This window comes from Falco biarmicus, chromosome 7 (genome assembly GCF_023638135.1).
Source record: "Falco biarmicus isolate bFalBia1 chromosome 7, bFalBia1.pri, whole genome shotgun sequence".
NCBI lineage: Eukaryota > Metazoa > Chordata > Aves > Falconiformes > Falconidae > Falco > Falco biarmicus.
In genome coordinates this window covers 58,245,068-58,264,795 of record NC_079294.1, presented here as the reverse complement: position 1 = coordinate 58,264,795, position 19,728 = coordinate 58,245,068, and the positions used below count along the sequence as shown (strand labels likewise).

The following is a 19,728-nucleotide window of genomic DNA, read 5'->3' as shown; positions in this document are numbered from 1 at the left end:
GGTATGTACATTTTGGTGAAAAAACGGTACTTTAAGTATGTGCAAAGGCTTGAATTATAAATATAATAACAGTTATAAATATAACTATTCAAAATACAGTAGGACAGAATTATCCAGTATTTAGGGAAGGCTTCTACTATTATCAGAATTCTATGCATGTAGTATATACAACACTGGTAGTGTATGTGTTGGTGAAAATTTGGTCTGGAAGGTTGTTGTGTAATACTTAAAGAATCTTTCTCGCTTCTGAATTTATATTGATCTACTCACATGTTGTCTTTATGTGTTTTAATAAAAGAAAATACATTGCTTTTCTGCCCCAGTTGGCAGGATGAATGGTTTATAGCTTTGTGTGTGTGTGTGTGCTGAGGTTAGAGAAGTTCAGTTATGTCACTTTTGCCTTTGGCTGAAGCATGGTTGGGAAATTCTACCCCTACCCCCTTTTTTTTTTTTTCATGTAAGCTTTGGAATTTGAAAAGGTCAGAAAGTTCCTAGGAGCAAACCATGATAGAAATACATATTTGCTTATAACCTGAGAATTTACTTATTCTTTTTTATATAAGAACAACATACTGCTTATATAAGTCTTCATGTCCTTTAGGGCAATCCTTGTTGTGAACACCAAAGAGAGCAAAGTCTCAACTTTTGTGGAAAGATTTTAATATTTGGGGAATTACATGTTAGCAAAAGTCTAGATAAATTTAATTTCAGAATTGGAAATACAATGGATAAAATTGTACTTTGATTTTGTTGTATCAGATCTACCTAGGGAATAGAATAGCCATCCAGCCTTCAGATTTGTCTGTTTGAAGGCTTCTGTGCATGGTGGGTAGAATGTGCTATTGAGGAAAGCTAGTGTTTAGGTAGGAATACATACACGTATTGTTTTCTTGTTGGCAATGACCTAGTTTGTCTGCTGTACTGAACATGCTGTTTACGCTGGCTTTTGTAGGACAAGCAGTGTATACAGGTGCCAGAATTGTCTCTGTGAAGATCTGCCATGTTTTGACAAATACTGTTTGATGTCAAAACCTCCTACTTCCTCTCGATGAAATTTGGTGACTTGAGTGCCTAGATCCAAGATCCAGTTGCGGTCCTGGACAGCAAAGCTTGGGTGGACTCTGGACAGGGAGCAGAGAACACTTGCTTGTGGATCCTTGAGCAACTGTAAGGCTTTACCCGATGATATGAATAGTTTGTACAAACACTTGTGAATCTCTTCTACAGAAGTATGTTAACTTTGGGGTAATCCTTACCACTGACAGAAACACAGTGGAATAAAATTTGCTCTATGTGAAAGCAAAAGCTTAAGGGAGCATCCCTGCTCTCTTTCCGAGGCACTGTGTTGTAATTTACTAGTGATGCTAGTTAAATTCTGACTCCTGTCCTTGCATCCATCTCGCCTGTTTTCCTCTGGAGTTTTGGTTGGATATGTTGTTTTTAATTCACTACATGGTGCTGCTGTTGCTGACTTCCATCCCAAATTGATCTGCTTCATCCAGTGGTGAAATAAATGGCTGTGCCTTTAGTGTGTAAAATGCTTTGAAAGGAAAGGTCCTATACACAGTGATGATGGAAATAAGCTTATATTAGTACCTTTCATTTGCTTGAAGGTGAACGATGATTATGAAATCTAGACTTTTTAAAAAGCTAAGTTAAATTAACTTGGTCTTAAAGTTGATTAACTTGCTCTTTAACTTCTTTACATTTTACCATGCTTAATCACATTTATGTGAGCTGCCTGTGGTATTTGCATATGAGGAGCTTCATACGCAATTTCACTTACTATTAACTGGACAATCTCATGTAAATCCCATAAAACTAATTATATTCTCATTACAGAGTGCAGACTGTTCTTCTTGGAGAAGGGAATATGAGCTATTAATGGGAAAAACTGCTGGATCACAGAATTACAGACTGATTTGGGATGTGAGTGGATGGATGCGAGTTTCCTTTGGTAATCACCATTTATGCTGAGCCATGAGGGCTATGCCATAAGCTCAACACCTATCAAGTATGTAACATTTTTTTTCATGCTGCCTACAGTACAACAAGCCAGTTGTGCTGAGAAATCCCCAGCTTCCTGCTATGTATTATATTCAGCATCAATTCGAACTCTTTAAACAGTGAGACAAATATATTTACCCTAGTTTTTCTTCTTCAATCCTATTGACTTTTCCTCCAGTGAAGATCCTTAATTTGCAATTCTTCCACTTCTTCCTGATAGTTAGAATGTAAGGAATTAGGATTGTTAGACCTGAAAGAACGTACAAAATTGCAGGAATAGCAAATTAGTGCATTGTGTGGTAAAAATTCCATCCTTTACTTTGACAGTGTTGGACATAAGTTAATCTTTAAACATTTAAGACAGACAGAAAATTGACTATTTTCTTAAATACTTAAAATTCTTAAAGAAAACAGTTTTGTACAAGTTCCCAAGTCTGTTTTTATATTTGGTAACACAGAAATCTCTCTCCCTGTGGTTCTTACTCAAATTCCTTACCTCCATCATCGAACAGCCACCAAATGTCAATTGTACCTTTTCCTTGCTTCTTTTTAAATTGGGTGCTGGCTTCTAGCAGCTTCTGATTGAATTCACCCACATGCATTGACTGTATTGTGTTAATGGTAGTCTCTGTAATGAGAAAGAAAAAATGTGGAAGGATTTCTGACAAGTGAGGCAACAAATAGCTTTAGGGAGCCAGGTGGAGAGAAAGCTTCAGGAAAATGAATGGTTTCAGACATAATTTCTATACTTTAAATCTGGAAAAAATTTACAGTGCAGATATGCTACGGACTTTTAGTATACTGATATGCACAGAAACCAAAGCTTGTGTAATACATTGTCACTAGATGAGAAGATCTTGAAAAAGGTTGTCTGATTACTTGTTTTCTGGATCTCTTTAACTAACTTAACATTCACTGGAGCCTTAAAAGGCAATTGGGAAATACCGGATTTGTTTTAGAAGTAAATGGCATTATTTTGCATGACTTACAAGGTCAGCTCTCTGTTGTAAAATACAAAGCTCCCTGAAATGCACAATAATAGTGGACAAAGAGCTAATGGGCTATGGTGAGTGCACAGGTGAGGCTAAGGCTGGAAGGCAGAAAACATAAGCATATATGTCAGCTTCCCTATGCTTGAGAGGGTCATTGTTAATTGAAAATAAACTTTGATTCTTGCTATTTTCTTGTCTGACTTTAAAGAGTACAGTCTTGTCTATATACTAACTATCTTCTCTCATTCCATCTTTTGAAGCCTGTGTCTTTATTGCTGCTTCTCTTTCAATGATTTCAAAGAGATTGTGTCAGAGCAGTATTTTAACTGGAGTAGACAGGCTTCTTTCAGAGGTTTGTCTCTGATCTGCCGTGTTCTGGAAATGCCTTGTTTGGTTTTCCTGTGTTTCTAGAGTGTGGACAGGACAGTTCTAAAGCAGTTACACAGCGTTCCTCTACGATTCTAATATCTATGCTGCAAGATGCAGCAACGCTGGGGAAGGATGAATGTATAAGCAAAACAGAGAGGCCAGAATATTTGTTAACATAATCTATCTCATATATTGAGCCAAAGTGTGTAATATTTATTTCTTTTAAGCCTTTCTGAACTAAATTGAAAAGGGTACTTGAGACAGGGGTGCACATTCTTCTGGTATTATAAAAATACATTCTTCTGAAGCCTGCAAAATGAATTGAAGTCGGCCAAGTAAAGAATAATGACATGTTATGTTTTCAGTCTGTAGATCTTGATACCTGTGGGAGTTGTATGCACAGCCAGATATAATAGTCTCCGCAGGTGAAAATTCTGAAAACACTTGTCTGTGTGCGAGCGTGGCTTCGGGTGGGTCATTATCATTACAGCCTACCAATTGTGAAATGAGACCTTTAATTCCGTCTGTATTTCTGTGTTATTTTACTGTCTGAAATGTATAGGTGATGAAATCAAAATTACGCTTAAGTTATGTGTTAATTAGTTATTTGACAGCATGCTATATATGACATTCAGTACTTTTACCACCTTCATTTGCGCATTTTTATGAAATTGTTTAGAATGTAGAGCAGTAGTGCTATTTTTACCTGGTTTTCAGCCAGGTACTGGGTTTGTGTTGTATGTTGAGTAAAGTGAGATTACTTGTTCCCTGAATATTGTGCATATGTTTGTTTTCTTTAAAGAAGAAGAAAAAAAGAAAGGCCTCTGTTTAAAAACTGAAAGCACGATATTAAAAAAAAACACAAATTGTTCTGTATTCCTCAGACTTTAATAACCATGTGTTATTTGCGACAAATAGCTTATGTTGAATTCTGAGAAGCTCATCTAGCAGATGGGAGGGGGAGGGAATCAGCTGTGTTGTACGCCACACAGTGTCCCCTACCAACAGAGGACGCTTACTGTGTTCTGCATTGCGGGGTTGTGGCCACCAAGACAGGTTTGCACAGGGTAGGTCTCGTTCTCGGGGCTTCTGTGTGGCTCAGGAGTTTTTGCCTTGGAGTCAAATTCCAGTTTGCATATTGGTGAAAATGTGATGCACTGAAGTGTTGGGGAGAAGCTGTCATTTTGGAACTTACCCTTTTTTGTTTCATGTTTTGGGATATGGAATGTGCTGGCTTTTCTGAAGAATCCACAGATGCCACTTTTTCCTTCCTCAAAATCATTTTCTTTAATGGTAGCTTCCAGCGCCAATCTCTCCTGCTCCAGCTTCTCTAATGCCTCTGTATATGGGAAAAGTAATGGAAATGGTAACACATCACTTTCTGTTTTAAGTTAAATCACTTATTGAAGTAATGGTGATTTAATTGCTTTTGCGGTACTTTGTGCACAACTTAAAGATGCTGGGAGAAAAAATTATTTTAAAATGCTTTTTCCTTGCAAACTGCTGAGGAGGAAGCTGAAGTCATCTGTGGGAGCCCTACCTTAGGGTGCCCATGCCTACAGCAGTGGTGTGTACTCAGGTGCTATTTGGCTTGTCTCAGACTTCCTCTTCAGACCAAATTCACTATTACTGTATTTTATAGTTACATGAGATACTATTTATTGAGTTATGTTGGTGGATTTGTTTTGTGATTATTTTTTCCCCCCCCAAGAGTTTGAAAACACATTAGGGAAGCTGTTTTCCTGAAGTGACAAAGCTGAGGTAACAAGGTCACATGGCTTTGGACTTTGAGATTCTCAGAAATATGTAAGGATCCTGAATACGCAATCAGTTTCTGTGCTGAAATATTTTTAATGTTTTAATTTTTTTCAGCATTTGCTGCAAAAATGTAAGATTTAGCTAACAATTCTGTAAATTCAGTAATAGAAAAGAACAATTTCATCTTTGCTATATTAGAATTTTGCTAAGGAAAAGGTACCATGTGTTATGGTGAGGCGCTAATTAATATAATCCAGGTGTTTGCCTGCAGAAAGCTTTTTTCATAAGGAAAACTTTTGAGTAATACATTAACCAAGAGTGAGGTAAATTCATTTAAGATAGTGTTTAAAAAAAAAAAACAAACACCACAAAACCACCAACAAACACTACAACCCAAACCCTCACTAGCTAGATGTTATTACTTCTGGCACTTTCAAATGTCAATAGAAAAGAATATAATTTCTTTTACTTTAGAATCCATGGCAGCCATGTGCTTCATATTATTAGACATTATGATAGTCACTAACTTAATGGTTACTCAAACCTTAAAATTTCTGTTTCTCTATTAACAGAATGCTGTAGCAAGTATAATAGAATACAATTATCTTTTTTTTTCTGCTACTGGGATTTTATATCTGCATCAAAACATTTCTGCGTATTTGAAGGTTCCCCTTTGCAGTGTTCCTAATTTTTTTTCTCATTCCTTGGTTCTTAATGCTTGGAGAACACTTGCTAGTTTGCAAGAATGCTAAGTTGGTATTTACTGTAATTTCACTGGTGTTTTAATGACTGTATCTTCTGAGCAGCCAGTTTCTAACTTACATCAAGCAAGACACAGGCAGATCTCTTTCAGGTATCAACGAGGTGGCAGAAACATGATTAGTTTGGAATTTTTTCGTAAATCCCTGTAGGTCTGCCGTGTAGCTCTCCATGCACCTCAAGCTGCCAGTCTGCTGGGTGAATATTCATCTACCCTTGTTTCTGAAAGGAGTCTCTGGCGCCTTTTAATTCGGAGAGGTGATTTGCTTTTGAGGGTTGCCTCATCCTAGAATCCGTGCTCTTTAATGGGGAGTTAATTGATTTTTAATTAGCTAAGGTACTTCGGTCCTTTCAGCCTGTCTCCCCAGCAGTTCCGACCGCTGTCTGTGTGTGTCTGGGAGCCCGGGGAGAAGCCGGAGGCAGATTTCCAGCAGGCGGCAGCAAAGAGTCACCGTTCTTCTTGGCCTGCCTATATTGCTTGTCTATAGATTCCGTTTAATTCATTTATGACACAAAACACTTATCTGGTGGGCAGGACAAGGGACACTTGAAGTAATGTCCAGGTTTGGGCTAGATCTGTCTGCTCCAGTGGACAAATTTAAGAGAAGTGGGGAAATTATCATACTGAAAGCCTCGAGAATTGTTCTGATGGGGTTTTTATATGGAGTCATTCTCTTCCCAGGGTACCTCAGGAACCAGTAAGACCTCTGTGTCCTAAAGAGGAAAAGGAAAAACAAAGGCCACCATTGTATGCGGCTCTTGGAGGCCCTTCCTTTAGATGCAGCTGCCTGCATGCTCTGTCTGCCTATACCGTCTCCACCCAGGTGGCGTGTTTCCCTGAATGGCTGTGGTATGGTGGAAGGTTTTCCCTTCCCCCTGAGATATGCACTGCTAAGCTAAGGGAGAATGAACAAAAAAATGAAAAAGAGAGAGCTGATGTTTCCAGGGGGTTCCAGATTTTTGCATGAATAGAAACTTTCTGGGCCCTAGCATTCCACAGAGGTGGTACCAAAAGTGCAGCTTCCTGATTCCTGCCAGTCCCAGAGATCTCAAGGAGGCAGAGGAAGGAAGATGTGCCAAGGGCAGGAGGGAAACATGCCATGGAGTGACTGGCGGCTGTGGCACAGCATGATTTTACTGCTTTAGTCTGGGCCTGTGCTGGAAGTGCTTTGGGAGTTGAGTTCTCTGGGATGCAGAGCCCCTTGATGTGTGAGGCTTGGCCTCCTTCTGTCACTGCGAGTGCTTTAGTCAGGCTTTTGGATAGGATTGAAACTGCAGAAGCGAGGAGGAACTGTAGAAGTTACAGGTGTAGGAACTATTCTAGAAACCAAATAATGATTCTTAGAGTATCAGTCAGATTCCTGCTCGTGCTGAGCATGTAACCAGCATAGATATTCAGCTATTGAGTCATCACATACCTTGAACCTGAAGGACCTGAGATATATCAAATCCTTGGCTAATTCTGATGATAATCATGCCAAGCTCAAAATCAAAGGCATCACTGAAAAGAAAGAAAAAGAAGAATAAATACGCTTTCACATCATGCATGTCAATGAGGAAAGCTACTTTGAGCAGACTGGTAAAAGTGTTAATGCTCACAGGGAGGGAGGTGTTACTGGTGTGTACTAGGGTGCTCTAGGTAAAATTGCAGGAGGAATTGCCCAAGACTGAGTACTGTCAACTTTCTTCCCTCATTTTAAAAAAGGGTATCATTGGCTAATGGGGATGGATAGACTGCTCCTGAAATGAATGGGTCTTTCTGACAACACTCTTTAGGAACTAGGTCGCCATTGTATAATTTTTTTCTCCCTTCTCTGAGGAAATAAAAAAGCTGTGGTGAGTTTTGTTGTTCTTTAACTTGCTTCAGATTTACGGGTGAATTTTGAGCAACAGAGTCTATAAGAAGCGTGTTTTGAAATGACTTCCCTAGCTAAACCCCAACCCACAGAGCTGCTGAGCCTTAGGCACACATGAGATTTGAAGCAAGGCTCTTCCTCTGTCTCCTAGGCTTAAAAGAAGAATTCCATGATGTTCTCTTATTCCCTAAGCATGTACATTAGGGTTGTTTTTCTCTGAGATCCTGCCTGCTAAAAATGGGAAAATACAGTTCTGCAAAAGCACTGCTGACAGCAGTGCAGCTTCTTTATGTAGCATTGTCAGACCATATGAGCTCTGACAGTGCCAGATGTTTGCTAAGTGGATCTTGCTAGGTGTGTGAAGCCAAGGAACCTCTTTTAATGGGCAGAAACTTCTATTACAGAGCTAATATGTGTAAACCCAGATTTGTAGTTATTTTCTTACATTGTTTCCAGACATCAAATCCCGTGTGGAAATGCTATATTAATCTAGTCTAAGTGAAGTAAAAAAGGAGATGCTGAACTGTGACTTACTGTATAACGCCCACATAGTTTTCAACTTGCGCGACAGCGGCATTTCTCCAGTCCTTCTTAAATCCAATCACCAAGGTATTTGGTTTCATTCTACCCAAGCCTGAGGCCTAACAATATTAAAACACTGCTTGAGAAGGTACACACACATGCTTTTACTGTAAATGAAAAGTAATGGCAAAAGATAACTGAAGTATGTTCTGGAGACACTTACAACTAGATTGCATTTCATGAATGTCCTTCATGCTCGTACCCATGCAGAAAGATTAGCTCTAAATCATTCCAACTATAAATGATTTTTAGATGACAGAAATGTAGTTTTGCTAAATTAGCATTCATTTGCATTTCTTCTGACATGCTCTCATTAGAATGGTTCAATAACTTGGAATCAAGAGAGAGTTCAAGCACTGTTTGTATGCTCATTCTAACACAATAGCATAAAGCTTTTATCAGATTTAGAATACTCAATAGATGAACTGGGTCTGAAGTCTCTTTAAACTCCTCAGATATGCAGAGAAGGCGTATTCTCTTAAGAATATTTTTTTTTGCCTTGAACTTAGAAACTGTTGCTGTTCTGTTTGCTGTATTCTTTCCAGAAGACTATCCAAAATTAGGTAAGCATGCTTTATAGATAAAATTACAGTTTATAAACAGGAAGAACAAATGTTTTTTCAAGATATTAGATTGCCTCCAAAACTGGGCCTGGGTGCTAAAACCTGAACAAGTAAGGGTTGTCAGATCTAGATTCAGCTAACCTAATTTTTATAGAAATCTAAATACACAATGTATTCGGAACCATCAGGAGGAGACCCACAAATACACCAGCTTGTCAAAGTTGTTACACTTGCTAATTTTTGCTACTAGCAAAAAGAAAATAGGTAAAAACTGTTGGAACCTTGGTAGGGTTTTTTGAGTAGTGCTGATAATACATCTGCACTATTTACACTGAAATGAATAATTGGTTGGCAAAGCAATGCAGATGTCCTTAGGTTACAGTAATGATGATGTGGTTGTCCTTCAGTTTTCTGGAAGGGAATTATTTGTGGTCCAGTAGCTGACTTTGGCAGTAGTGTTTAAGTAGTAATGGAAAGGAAGAGAACATCGGACTCTAATACTTCTCAAAAACAGCAGAAGAATCTTCTACTGAGAAAACGTATAAACCCAAGATGAAGTGTCCTTGTAAGGCTTTGATAGCACAAAAGGGTCTTTATTAGTACATATTTAATCTTGCTTAATTGTACTGTCCATTCAGCAAGTGTACAGAGAACCCTGGTAGGCTACCAGTGGGTGACTGTTATTTAGAGTATTTTAATCTTACTTAGAGTATTTTAATCAGTTTGCAGTGATGTCTTTTCAGCAGTACATTTTGTGCAAAGGATGGGAATTTTCTCTACATTTTGTCTCGGTATCTGTATGTTTAAATATTCCTATATGTGAGAGGGAGATGGCAAATATGAAAACAGTGCCTCGGTGCCTTCATTAAGGCCATTTTAAATGGACTGTTGGAAATGATCTGCTATATTCTTAGAGTAATAGAAAAACATTGCAGACTCTCTTTTATTTAGATGGGGTTCTCTCTGTTTGCAGAAAATATATATTACACTTTCCAGTTTTCAATTAATGCTAAAATATTCTCAGATATTTAATGTGCTGTGTAACACCAAACAATAGAATTGATTTGAAGCGTATCTAGTGTTGGCTGCATAGACATTCACATGTTGCCCTGTAGACGCCTCCCTCCCTCCCTCCCTCCCTCCCTCTCTCTCATAATAGCATCTTGTTCATTTAGGAAAGAATCAGTCTGCCTTGTCTTGTAAGTCCATACCTCAGAACTAGATCTTTTTATGAAATAACCTGTAATGTATTATACATGTACCCCCACAGTGCCCTTTCCGTTTATAACATTATCCATATATACATGACTTCTTAACAAGTAAACAGTAATGCTTTACATAAAGGGATGCTTTGATGTAACACTTCTGTGTTCTGTAAACAAAAAGCTTACTTGAAGTAGACTTTTGACTCCATCTCTGAAGCTGTCAGCTGCCACTGCTGCATAAAAGGCTTTTCTTTTGTTCTTTGTGAGCCAGGCCTGCTTTTTTGCCATGCCACTGTTCATCTCCTTAACACACAGCTTGCGTGGTCCCTGCATGATACAAGAAAATATTGTTTAAAAGGCTTTGTATTATACATCACAGAGTGATTTTGAGGGAGTTACCTAGTCTGCTGTGGGAGCAAATGGAGAGAGTCAGAAAAATATGTTTCCAAAAAGGGTCCACAGAGATTCAGGCCTTTGAAAAGAACTGCGCTGCTAACATAATTCGCATTCTGTTCGAGAGGGCTGGGGCTGTTAATGCTACTTAAATATAGTGATTCTGACAGAAAGAAGAACTACTATGGATTGTAACATCTTAGAAAAACATCTGAGGTATGATGAAGCATCTCAGAGTGAATCAAGTCCCTCACTGACTTGACTACGTAAACAAGTCTCAGCAGATCTAAATATACGTGGTTAAGCTGCTATCTACTAATAGTAAGAGAAAAGGGTTGTTGCCGTGCAATTAAAGATGCAAATGCCTTTGTCACCAGGTTCTTTCAGTGGTCATCTAATAATTCAATGAGACAAAAATCCATGTGTGTAACCAAGTCACAAGACGCGATACACTGACTTGACAGTAGAAGATGGGCTGGCAAAGGGTTTCCAAAAGATTAGGCCAAGGGAAGGCATCAAGTCTGCGAGCATGGCCTTTAGAAAGATTGAGGTAAGTTTGGAAAACAGGTATCTGGAACTTAGTTGATTTTAAAAATCTGTGCTCTTAAGTTTAAGGTTTGCTTGGCTTTGTTTATTGCCTTTTGTGTTGTTTTTAGGAAGCTGAATCAATAGTCCAGATCTTCTGCGGTGAAGATGAAACTCTGAGAGGGATACTAAAAAGTCTCAAATACTGGTTTTACTGTTATTGGGCTGGACAGGTAGTGTTTGATTTCCAAGGCAGAATAAAATAGCAGAATTGTAAACTGTGGGAGCATGTCCAGCATCAGAGACAGAAGTAGTAATTGCGCATGCCAGGAGGACAGAGCTGGCTTGGAAGCACTTGGAATCCAGTATTTCTTTGGGAAAATTGGGAAGTGGTACCAGTTTGGTTTGTTATAAACAGAAGATTTGAACTTGTTTGGTGCCGAGCTTCATTTTGTGCAGAAGTTATTCCTTTGTGCTTTAAAAATTTCTAATGTTTTTGAGGATGCTGACAAATTGCAATTTGGTTCCAACAGAACAGATAACTAGAAAAATCAGTAGAAGTATCCTATAATATAAAGCTAGGAAGGCTTTGTAAACTCATACTCAGGAGATTTCTATTTCAGAATTCCTATTTAAATCTTTTTCATTTAAAGTAAGTTAGTATATTGTAGCTTTTTCTGCTAAGATGGTAAACTGGTTAAGAGAGAGTTGAGGGAGATTTAGATTTTTTTCTCCATAGCAAATACTGTAAGCTCGGAATTTATTTCCCCTTCCAGAACAGTGTAAAACCCAAACTGAAAGAAATTCTCTCCAAAGTCGAATGTATAGAAAGGATCACTTAATTCAAAATAAATTTCTGAAAAGTTATTTTTGAATGTAAAGACAAAATGTCTTCCTTTCAAAACTTTTCAGCCTTACCAACACTTTCTTTGCCTTCCTGGAAGAAAATGAGATGTACTATAGCTTTATACAGTTGTCAAAATAACTGCAGTACATTTACTTTCAGTGAATTGGCATTGGCTGCTAGAAAAAGGGCAAAGCCTTCAAAATAAACTTTCTGGCTAGTTCCATCTAAGATACAGGAAACAGCATTCGGAAAGAAGCTGTGAAATGACCTGGCAGATTTCATGTTATGGTTTTATCTGTGCCTTTTTCATTAGTATTTAGAGATATATATACACACACACACAGAGACACACACACATAAGTGAGTTTTTGACCTGGTCAAAAGCAGGCTGGGTTGATGCTCACTCAGTTGTTGTCGCTCATATATGTTTCTGAACCCCTTATGACTGTTTGGGAAGTACAAAGGGAAGGACGGGAGAGTCCATGTTATCTTCCTTTAATGAATGAGATCATGCTACATTCTTGGGTGATAGTAAATTTACCGGAGTTTGTTTGGATTTAACGAGTATAACTTCAGAAGAGTTTGATCCTGGCTGTTGCAAGAGTAGTGTGAAGAGCTGGGAATAATAAATTTAACAATAAGGTTCAAGGTCCCTTGTGGGTAAGGAGCAGAGAAAATAAAAGTCCTGCCCTTCTTCCCAGTCTCTCTGAGTACCTGAGAGTACTGACTTGCACAATCTGTTTCTGCCGGCCGAGGGGACAGTCCCACCCTTCTATCAGATGATAGCCTATCTCTGTCCTTCCCCACTCCTCCTTTGTATCAGTGTTGATGTTTGTGCAATTGTACAAGGAGTCCAGTGAATTTGCAGGTTGAAGACTAACCTTGCAAAAATATTTTAGGTGAAGGCAGGGAGTAAAACCAGAGTAGTCCTTTTTACTCAAAACTTAGACTGTTCAAACTACATGCAGCCACAAAGTCAGAGACTAACATTTAAATCATCTTTACGTTCAGTTGGCATATTTATTTTACCTATTTCTGAACTATCTATCACCTTGTTCCTGGAAAGTTTCTTGCTGCCCTTTGGGAAAAAGTAATGGAAAATGTTCTGTCTGGCATGGTGTCTCAAAACTTTATGCGTAGCTAACAGTATGTCAGCTTTTGAGGCAAAAGATGCTGGGTGTTACATTTATGGCTAAATAGTCTTGCTGTATTGGTTATGGTACATATTGTAGGCTGCTCTTAGATATGGTCCCTAGGAATTTTATCATCCACTTTTTACCACAATTTTGCAGATCACAAATGTTCATTGTGTCACACTTACTACCAACCAAATTCAATTTAGCTTAAGTTGCTGAAGAAATAATTTTGAAAAACAATGAAAATACACTAGCAAAATAGATTTAGTTTTTTGTATAGACAGGAATGAAATCTCAGTTCTCCATAGAAAGTACTAATATTAGAGAAACATGCCTAGGAATTCAGAAAACTTGCTGAAACTCAACTTTAGGAAGCTGCATAGTCTCAGAATCTTGTTGGGATTGATTCCATACTGAACGCATTGGGAAAGCTAACAATAATTACAGTAGAGAAGAATTAGGGCCATTCCCTCTTTATAGATAAATTTGATTTGGGAAAACTCACATGCAGATCTTCTGTACTACCTTTCTGCAATGTGGCAGCGTCAAATGAATTATTTCTGCGCTCCTGTAGATGGATATATTATCTTGCCTGGACTGACTCTATTAGATTTTGCAGCCCCATTTGGTGTCATGAGCTGTTCGGTTTTAATTTTGAGAGGAAAAAAAAAAAAAAAAGGTTGTTGTAATATTTAAAGTACATTTTCTCCTTTACACTATAAACACATCTATTTTTTTTCTGTCCTAATGAGAGACTAGATTTTCATCATTTAAGAAACAGACTTTCCTGTGGAAAATATAATTGGAAATATACTTTTCTCCTCTCTTTAGATCTCAGAAGAGCATTTTTATCCTCAAAATCAGCATTGTTACCGTTTTAGAGAAACCACTGCAAAGAGAGCTGAATTACTTGCCAAACCCAAACACTGCAAATCGGTGACAAAGCTGAATATAGAGCCTGGATAATTTGACTTTTGCACTATAATCCTTCAACTTCAGGGGTTTGGGTGTTTTTGTTTGTTTAAGCCTTGTTGCGTCCATTTAAACAAATATAATTTTTTTTTTTCAAACCACTTTTTGGTCTGTCTACTATGAACTCTGAAATGCATCTCAGTGAGGCGTTTACTCGCAGGCTCTATATCAGCTGATAGCTTTCTTGTTAAGACTTAGGACAAAATTCATTCTCAGTGCAAATCTCTTTCATGGTCTGCACAGCCGCCCATCAGCCCCAATGGGACCATTGTGTGCCAAGTGAGAGTGGAATGTGTAATGAAGATCTGCAGCACACACTGGTGCTGAATTTTTGGATTTATATGAGTTGACCTTACCGTGTACACTTCACAACAGATGCATAGCCCGTTGTTCTTTGTGAAAGTATGTGTGATGTCCAGCAGAGCAGGCCTGATCATAGGAGCTCCAGTTAATGCTATGCACTGGGGTCTGTTAGGAGGAAAAAAGAGGTTGTATTGAATTGGGTGATGTAATTATTCAGAATAAGCCATTCTACCATACACTGGAAATCTTACCTGAAGTTTTTCACATGGTCTTCCACGGTAGTTAATGCCAGAGCACTGTCTAAGGCATTAATATAGTAAAGAGCCTGTGTAGAAGAGCCCCAGTTTACTTCTGCATATAATAAAAACAAATAATGCATATTAAACCATGGGCGTTTCCCTATATTCTATTGCAAAGGTCAGCAATCATGTCATCTATGAGCCAAGACAGGGTATGTTCTCTCATGCTTCATAGATCCAGAGCTGTCATTGTTTGTGCTTCGTAATAGAGTAGGTTTTGCTTATGTCATGCAAAAACAAATTCTTCCTCTGCTTAAAAACTGTTTTCTTCTCTGTTCCATTAACTTTGTATCCTTCTCCCATGTATAAAACGGACAAGCCTAAGTAATGTATTTGCTATGGAATTTCAGGAAGTTCAAATTAAACCATTAGGAAAGAACACTGTTAGCTCCAATTAGCTCTGTTCTACTATATAGGTCCAAGATTGTTCTCAAACCCCAGTCTTGGCATATACATCTTTTGTTACTGTGCAGCTGTTTGGGTGGATAATACAGATAAGAAACAGCTTTCCAGACTTTGATATCTACATGAATACAGATCAAGTCCTGTTATGCCAAGATACAAAGCTAACGTTTGATGCAACTAAGTGGAGTTTTGTGTAGAAGTCGTCTGTTATGAACCGTTCAGTTGCTGATAAATAAGTGCTGAACAAAAGTCACTCTCTGAGAGCAGAAGATGATAGCTTTTGTACAGTGTCTTCAGTGAATTTAACCAAGCTTTAAGCTGCTACTTTGCAGCAAGGACACTGGCAATGTACTAGGGAAGGGTAGCAGTTCTCAAATGCTTTCGACAACTGCCTTGTGACAGGTGTGTTCTACAGCTGCTGTTTACAGGAAGAGAACTGCAGACTGTCCTGGTGCGTATGAGAACACAGATAGAGGATGGAAAACAGTGCAGCAATATACACAGGAAAGAATAACACGGGTTCAGATTGGGTGTTGCTATCCCAAGCTAGCTGCAATGAACGCACATCTTCTGCTGGGAAACTTGCCTCGTTTGTTTGTTTGTTTGTTTTTCTACTTCAGATAGTTAGCACTGAAATCTGGACCTGGGTTAGTTTTGTCCTGCCTACGAATAACCAAACTGTCTACTCTGGTACTAGTGCTGTATTGTATTAGTGCACAGATTTCTGAGGAGAGCTGCTGTGATTTGCTGAGCTACTAAGTAGGGTTTTTTTCTAGCAGTGAAGTGTGCTCGTCTTTCTTGATTTACTGCAGAATTGTAGGGAGGTGCTGGAGGATGATCAGTTCATGAGTAATTCCACTTGTGTTTTTGTTGTATAATGGGCAGCAGGTTTACATTTTGAGTGAGGAGCCCAGACGAGCCAGCTAAGAGCAAGCAAAGGTAAGGTTTTGTGTGTGGATAGAAAAAAAATAATGAGTGATACTCAAGTAAAAGCCCAAAAGTAGTAAAGACATGGTGGGAATAAACTGATGTGCTAGAATGTTTATGCAAAGCCCTGAACCAGACTTGAAGTGCTTGTTAAATAGGCCAAAAATTCACCAGACTATCATCTTAATTTATATTATACAAAGTGGTATTTAATGGGATGCTCCAGACTTCCCTCTGAAGAAAGGTATTGGAAAAAAAGTAATGTCTAATTCTGTAAGCAGAATTCGTTCCTGTGAAATCCAGTCTGGCTGCATAACATATACACAAAATAATAGTGTTTTGTGGTCTTACCTGGTTTCTTATAAGTTACATAAATATATAGAAAGAGCTCAATGGCATAAGTGATGAGAGCTGCCCACCAGTTGATGACAAACATGACACCACAGCACAACAGGGCTCCAAAAAGTGACACCCACATGTTATAATACCTGAATGCAGGTCTCCAACCTGTTTAAAGAGAATTGAGAAATTGTAAGAGTATAAAATATGGTGATCTACTGATTTTGCACATACAAACACACATGCAATTTGTTTCAGGCTCTGTCAGAAGGGGTGGGAGTGATATGTGCAAATTCTCAGGCATCACGAGTATCCACAGGTACTTTCAGGTGCTGGCTGATGCAGATTTCCATACATATAGAGTACTGGATCTACAAGACTTCTACTACAAACCCTTTCCTACTGCTTTGTCCAGCCTGGCTTTGAGTAGCCATTCTGTTTATATTTTTGCCAAACTAAAGTTCATTGGTTCAGAACTGAAAACAGATTTTCCTGTAACTCCAGGTGGTTGGCTACTGTGTCCTTTTGATGCATATATGTAGAACTTATTAATGGGCACTAAGCATTTGCTGAGAGTTTATCCCAATACTGTAAGTGCACCTGTCTTAAATTTGAAAATTGCCTGACCTCACTGCAGAACAATAAGATCTTTTGCAATTGACTTTAAAAAGATATTATTCCTGCTGCTCTTCAGCTGCAGTACTGAATCCATCCCCTGCTAGCAATTAAAATGATGAGGCAAGCAGTGAGCCTCCATGGTTTGCAGGTCCCTGCCAGGTGTTCTACAGAGCAGATTCTTTGGAGAGGGGAAAAAACACGGAGGATATGAGAAGAGGCTAAGCAACCCTATCTTGGATCATCTTTCTAATGAGGGAATGGGAAGATATTGCTGTGAAAAAATGTGCGGTCCTGCAGCCTTGCAATTATAATCTATCACTGTGAATTGGCAGAAATTAACTGGAGGAAATGAGAAAAGAAAAATGGCTGCAGTTTTGTCTGAAATGTTAAGTAGTGGCAGGGTAAGAGTCAGATGCACACACGTGAAGTCTATAGAGGTAATTTTTACTCAACTCTAAGGCTGTGTAGAGCAGGCAGATCTGCATTTGTTCATCTGTGCAGATAATTAGCAGAAGTGCTCATCTTTTCTGCCCTCTGAACAAATGGCACCATGCAGATCTATAGGAAGGAAGTTGATGTAGGCATTTATGTCACTACTGCAGTTTCTTCACACGGGAAATCAAAAATGTATTCCTCGCTCCTTGAATTGAATAATTGATTCACAGCAGAGGAAATTGTCTTTCCTGTGTGCCAAAACCAGTGTTGCTCAGCTGATTGACTTTAGTCCTTAAGGTGTCCCCCCTTCATTCATGAAGATAATGAGAATTATTTTGCTGTGGCAATGCACAAGCCTGAAAGCCAGTATGTCCCTTTGCTGAGGGACTCTCAAGTTACCCCTGAGCAGGACCTCATTGCACTTCCCTTTACAATTCTGCTACTAGCCACTGCAGAGCTGTGCTGATGTTGCCTGGTGGACCTGCTCTTGTTCTACGTGTTCCCTCCCAGGCAGCCTTGCTTCTAGTGTAATTACTGTGCTTATGAACTTTCCTGTAAATTTTGCTGTAGACTTGGAGAAGGGCACAATGGCTCCCCAGTATACCTTGCTTAGTTTGTGTGACTAGAGTTGGGGTAGGGTTTTATCCGTCCATGTTGTGTGATAGTGAGGGGTAAAAAACACCTTGAGAAGCTTTCCTGCTTCAGTGGGATCCTCCAAAGTAATTTTCATTGTGTACAACTGTAGGGAATGTAAGGACTAGAGCCGCTATTTTTTTCTTTTGGAGATAAATAAAATGCGATCATAGTCAATGAAAGCGGTAAAACCTCAGGTCACATAGCTTGGTGTATAGGTACCGCAGTTTTCTCTGACATACAGTCAAAAACTTGCAGAGATCAGACTATGGAAGCACCCATTTAAATCACTAGTGAATGCAGACTTACCTGGAGATTTTGCATATGAGGCGTGAAAGCAGGAGAAATTAATTAAAGCATATGAAGCCAGGAAGAAGTTGGAGATGATGGGAGCGATGGTATTCAGTTCAGCTGCAAGACACATGCACACACGTCAGACATAGGCACCAGCTTCTTAGATTGTTGGATAGCTTTGTCCTGATCATGAATTAAATCTGGACATGGTCTGAATCTGTCATCCAGGCAAAGCTCGGGTATTTTCCTGTGGTACCAATTTAAGGCCACCTTGATATACCTTCATTCCTATTAAGTAGTGTCTGCTGATGCTGATTTTAGTAACATTATATGCTATGCAAGGTTATACTTGATACTCTGATGCTACAGACTGACTCTTAATGATGTAGAGCTGGTGTAAATTTCAGAATTTTAAATACATAATTGAGAGGACAGATGCGTTTCACAAGAGAGTCATAGTTAAAACTTCTTGTTTTGCTTTTTAAATGGCAATCTCAATTCTATCTACGGAACTTCACATTTGCTTAGTATCGCAAAGTTGGAATTTCAAATCTTGGAAGAACTAATTTAAAAATCTCTGCACCCCTAAATGTGGTAGCTGGGATTTTCTACTACCAAAGCTGGCAAACTGTGATTTGCTTTGGAGCTGACTGCAGAAGGCTTGGCAGAGTAGGCTTCCAAATTATATCAGAATTATCTCCGAGCTGTGTGCAGTATAAACTGCAAAACCACTTTCAAAGTTTGTGACTTTGATATAGTTCTAAGCCCTGCCCTCTTCCAGTGGAATGAACAGGAATTGCACCTACTCCGCACCTCTGAAAATTAGGCTGTGGTGGCGTTGAGATGTTATGAGAGTCCCTGTTGGTTTCTTTTTGCCGCCTTTAAGAATGATGGAGTTGCTACCAGGGCTTTGAGTGTGCTTGGGCTAATGTCAGAGCTTACCTAACTGGAAATTTTTCTAACCATAGCTAATCATTGAATTAAAATATCAGTTTATATAATTCCAGATCATGAGATTATAGCAGTTGTATAATGATATACAAACCAATCAAAATGAATGCCATAGCAATCACGAAAGTGAGAACATAGCCCCTGATGGGCTCGTTGTTTTTTCCATATCCTTTGGCAAAGAATTCGAGCCCTTTGTAGACATTGTCCTTGCAAAGAGCCTGGTAAACAAATCAGAATTAATTCTGTTAAGCAGTGCTTTCTTGCATCAGAAGCTCAGTGTGAGTGACAGCTTGCTAGGCTTTTGCTAAACAAAAATTAAATCTATCTTAGTAATTCAAGTACATCTACTGCTATGACACGTAAACGTTCAAGTAAAGTGATAAGGCAATATCCTACTATATTATTATACAGGGGGGAAACAGAATCACAGGCATTTAGTACTTATTCAGTGCTTTAAAAAAAGATGAACTGAATAGCTAAATAGAGTCTAAATTGGAGGGGACTGAAGCACACATCAGTGGCTTGGTGTAAGTAGTACAGGTTCTCTTTCTGTCCCGTGC

General features: G+C 38.8%; 1 protein-coding gene and 1 long non-coding RNA gene across 5 annotated transcripts in view; one reads left to right on the top strand and one right to left on the bottom strand.

The window, feature by feature from the left end:
- SLC12A1 (solute carrier family 12 member 1) overlaps positions 1–19,728 on the bottom strand; it is a 52,244-nt gene that overhangs the window by 6,918 nt on the left and 25,598 nt on the right. For 2 of the 3 annotated variants that reach the window (XM_056347684.1, XM_056347682.1), the window contains 11 exons: positions 19,263–19,386; positions 18,233–18,334; positions 16,250–16,405; positions 14,519–14,618; positions 14,321–14,432; positions 10,278–10,418; positions 8,276–8,382; positions 7,304–7,386; positions 4,564–4,707; positions 2,504–2,635; positions 2,146–2,257 (listed from right to left, as the gene is read on the bottom strand). In XM_056347684.1, coding sequence (XP_056203659.1) covers positions 2,146–2,257; positions 2,504–2,635; positions 4,564–4,707; positions 7,304–7,386; positions 8,276–8,382; positions 10,278–10,418; positions 14,321–14,432; positions 14,519–14,618; positions 16,250–16,405; positions 18,233–18,334; positions 19,263–19,386 — 1,313 coding nt within the window. The remainder of the gene's footprint in view (positions 1–2,145; positions 2,258–2,503; positions 2,636–4,563; positions 4,708–7,303; positions 7,387–8,275; positions 8,383–10,277; positions 10,419–14,320; positions 14,433–14,518; positions 14,619–16,249; positions 16,406–18,232; positions 18,335–19,262; positions 19,387–19,728) is intronic. The other variant, XM_056347683.1, reaches the window with a different exon arrangement.
- LOC130153197 (uncharacterized) overlaps positions 1–19,728 on the top strand; it is a 47,339-nt gene that overhangs the window by 11,807 nt on the left and 15,804 nt on the right. The window contains exons 1-3 of one of the 2 annotated variants that reach the window (XR_008823257.1): positions 708–1,167; positions 1,843–2,014; positions 10,862–11,034. This is a non-coding gene — a long non-coding RNA (uncharacterized LOC130153197). Of the gene's footprint in view, positions 1–707; positions 1,168–1,842; positions 2,015–10,861; positions 11,035–19,728 lie in introns of those variants that run through there. The other variant, XR_008823256.1, reaches the window with a different exon arrangement.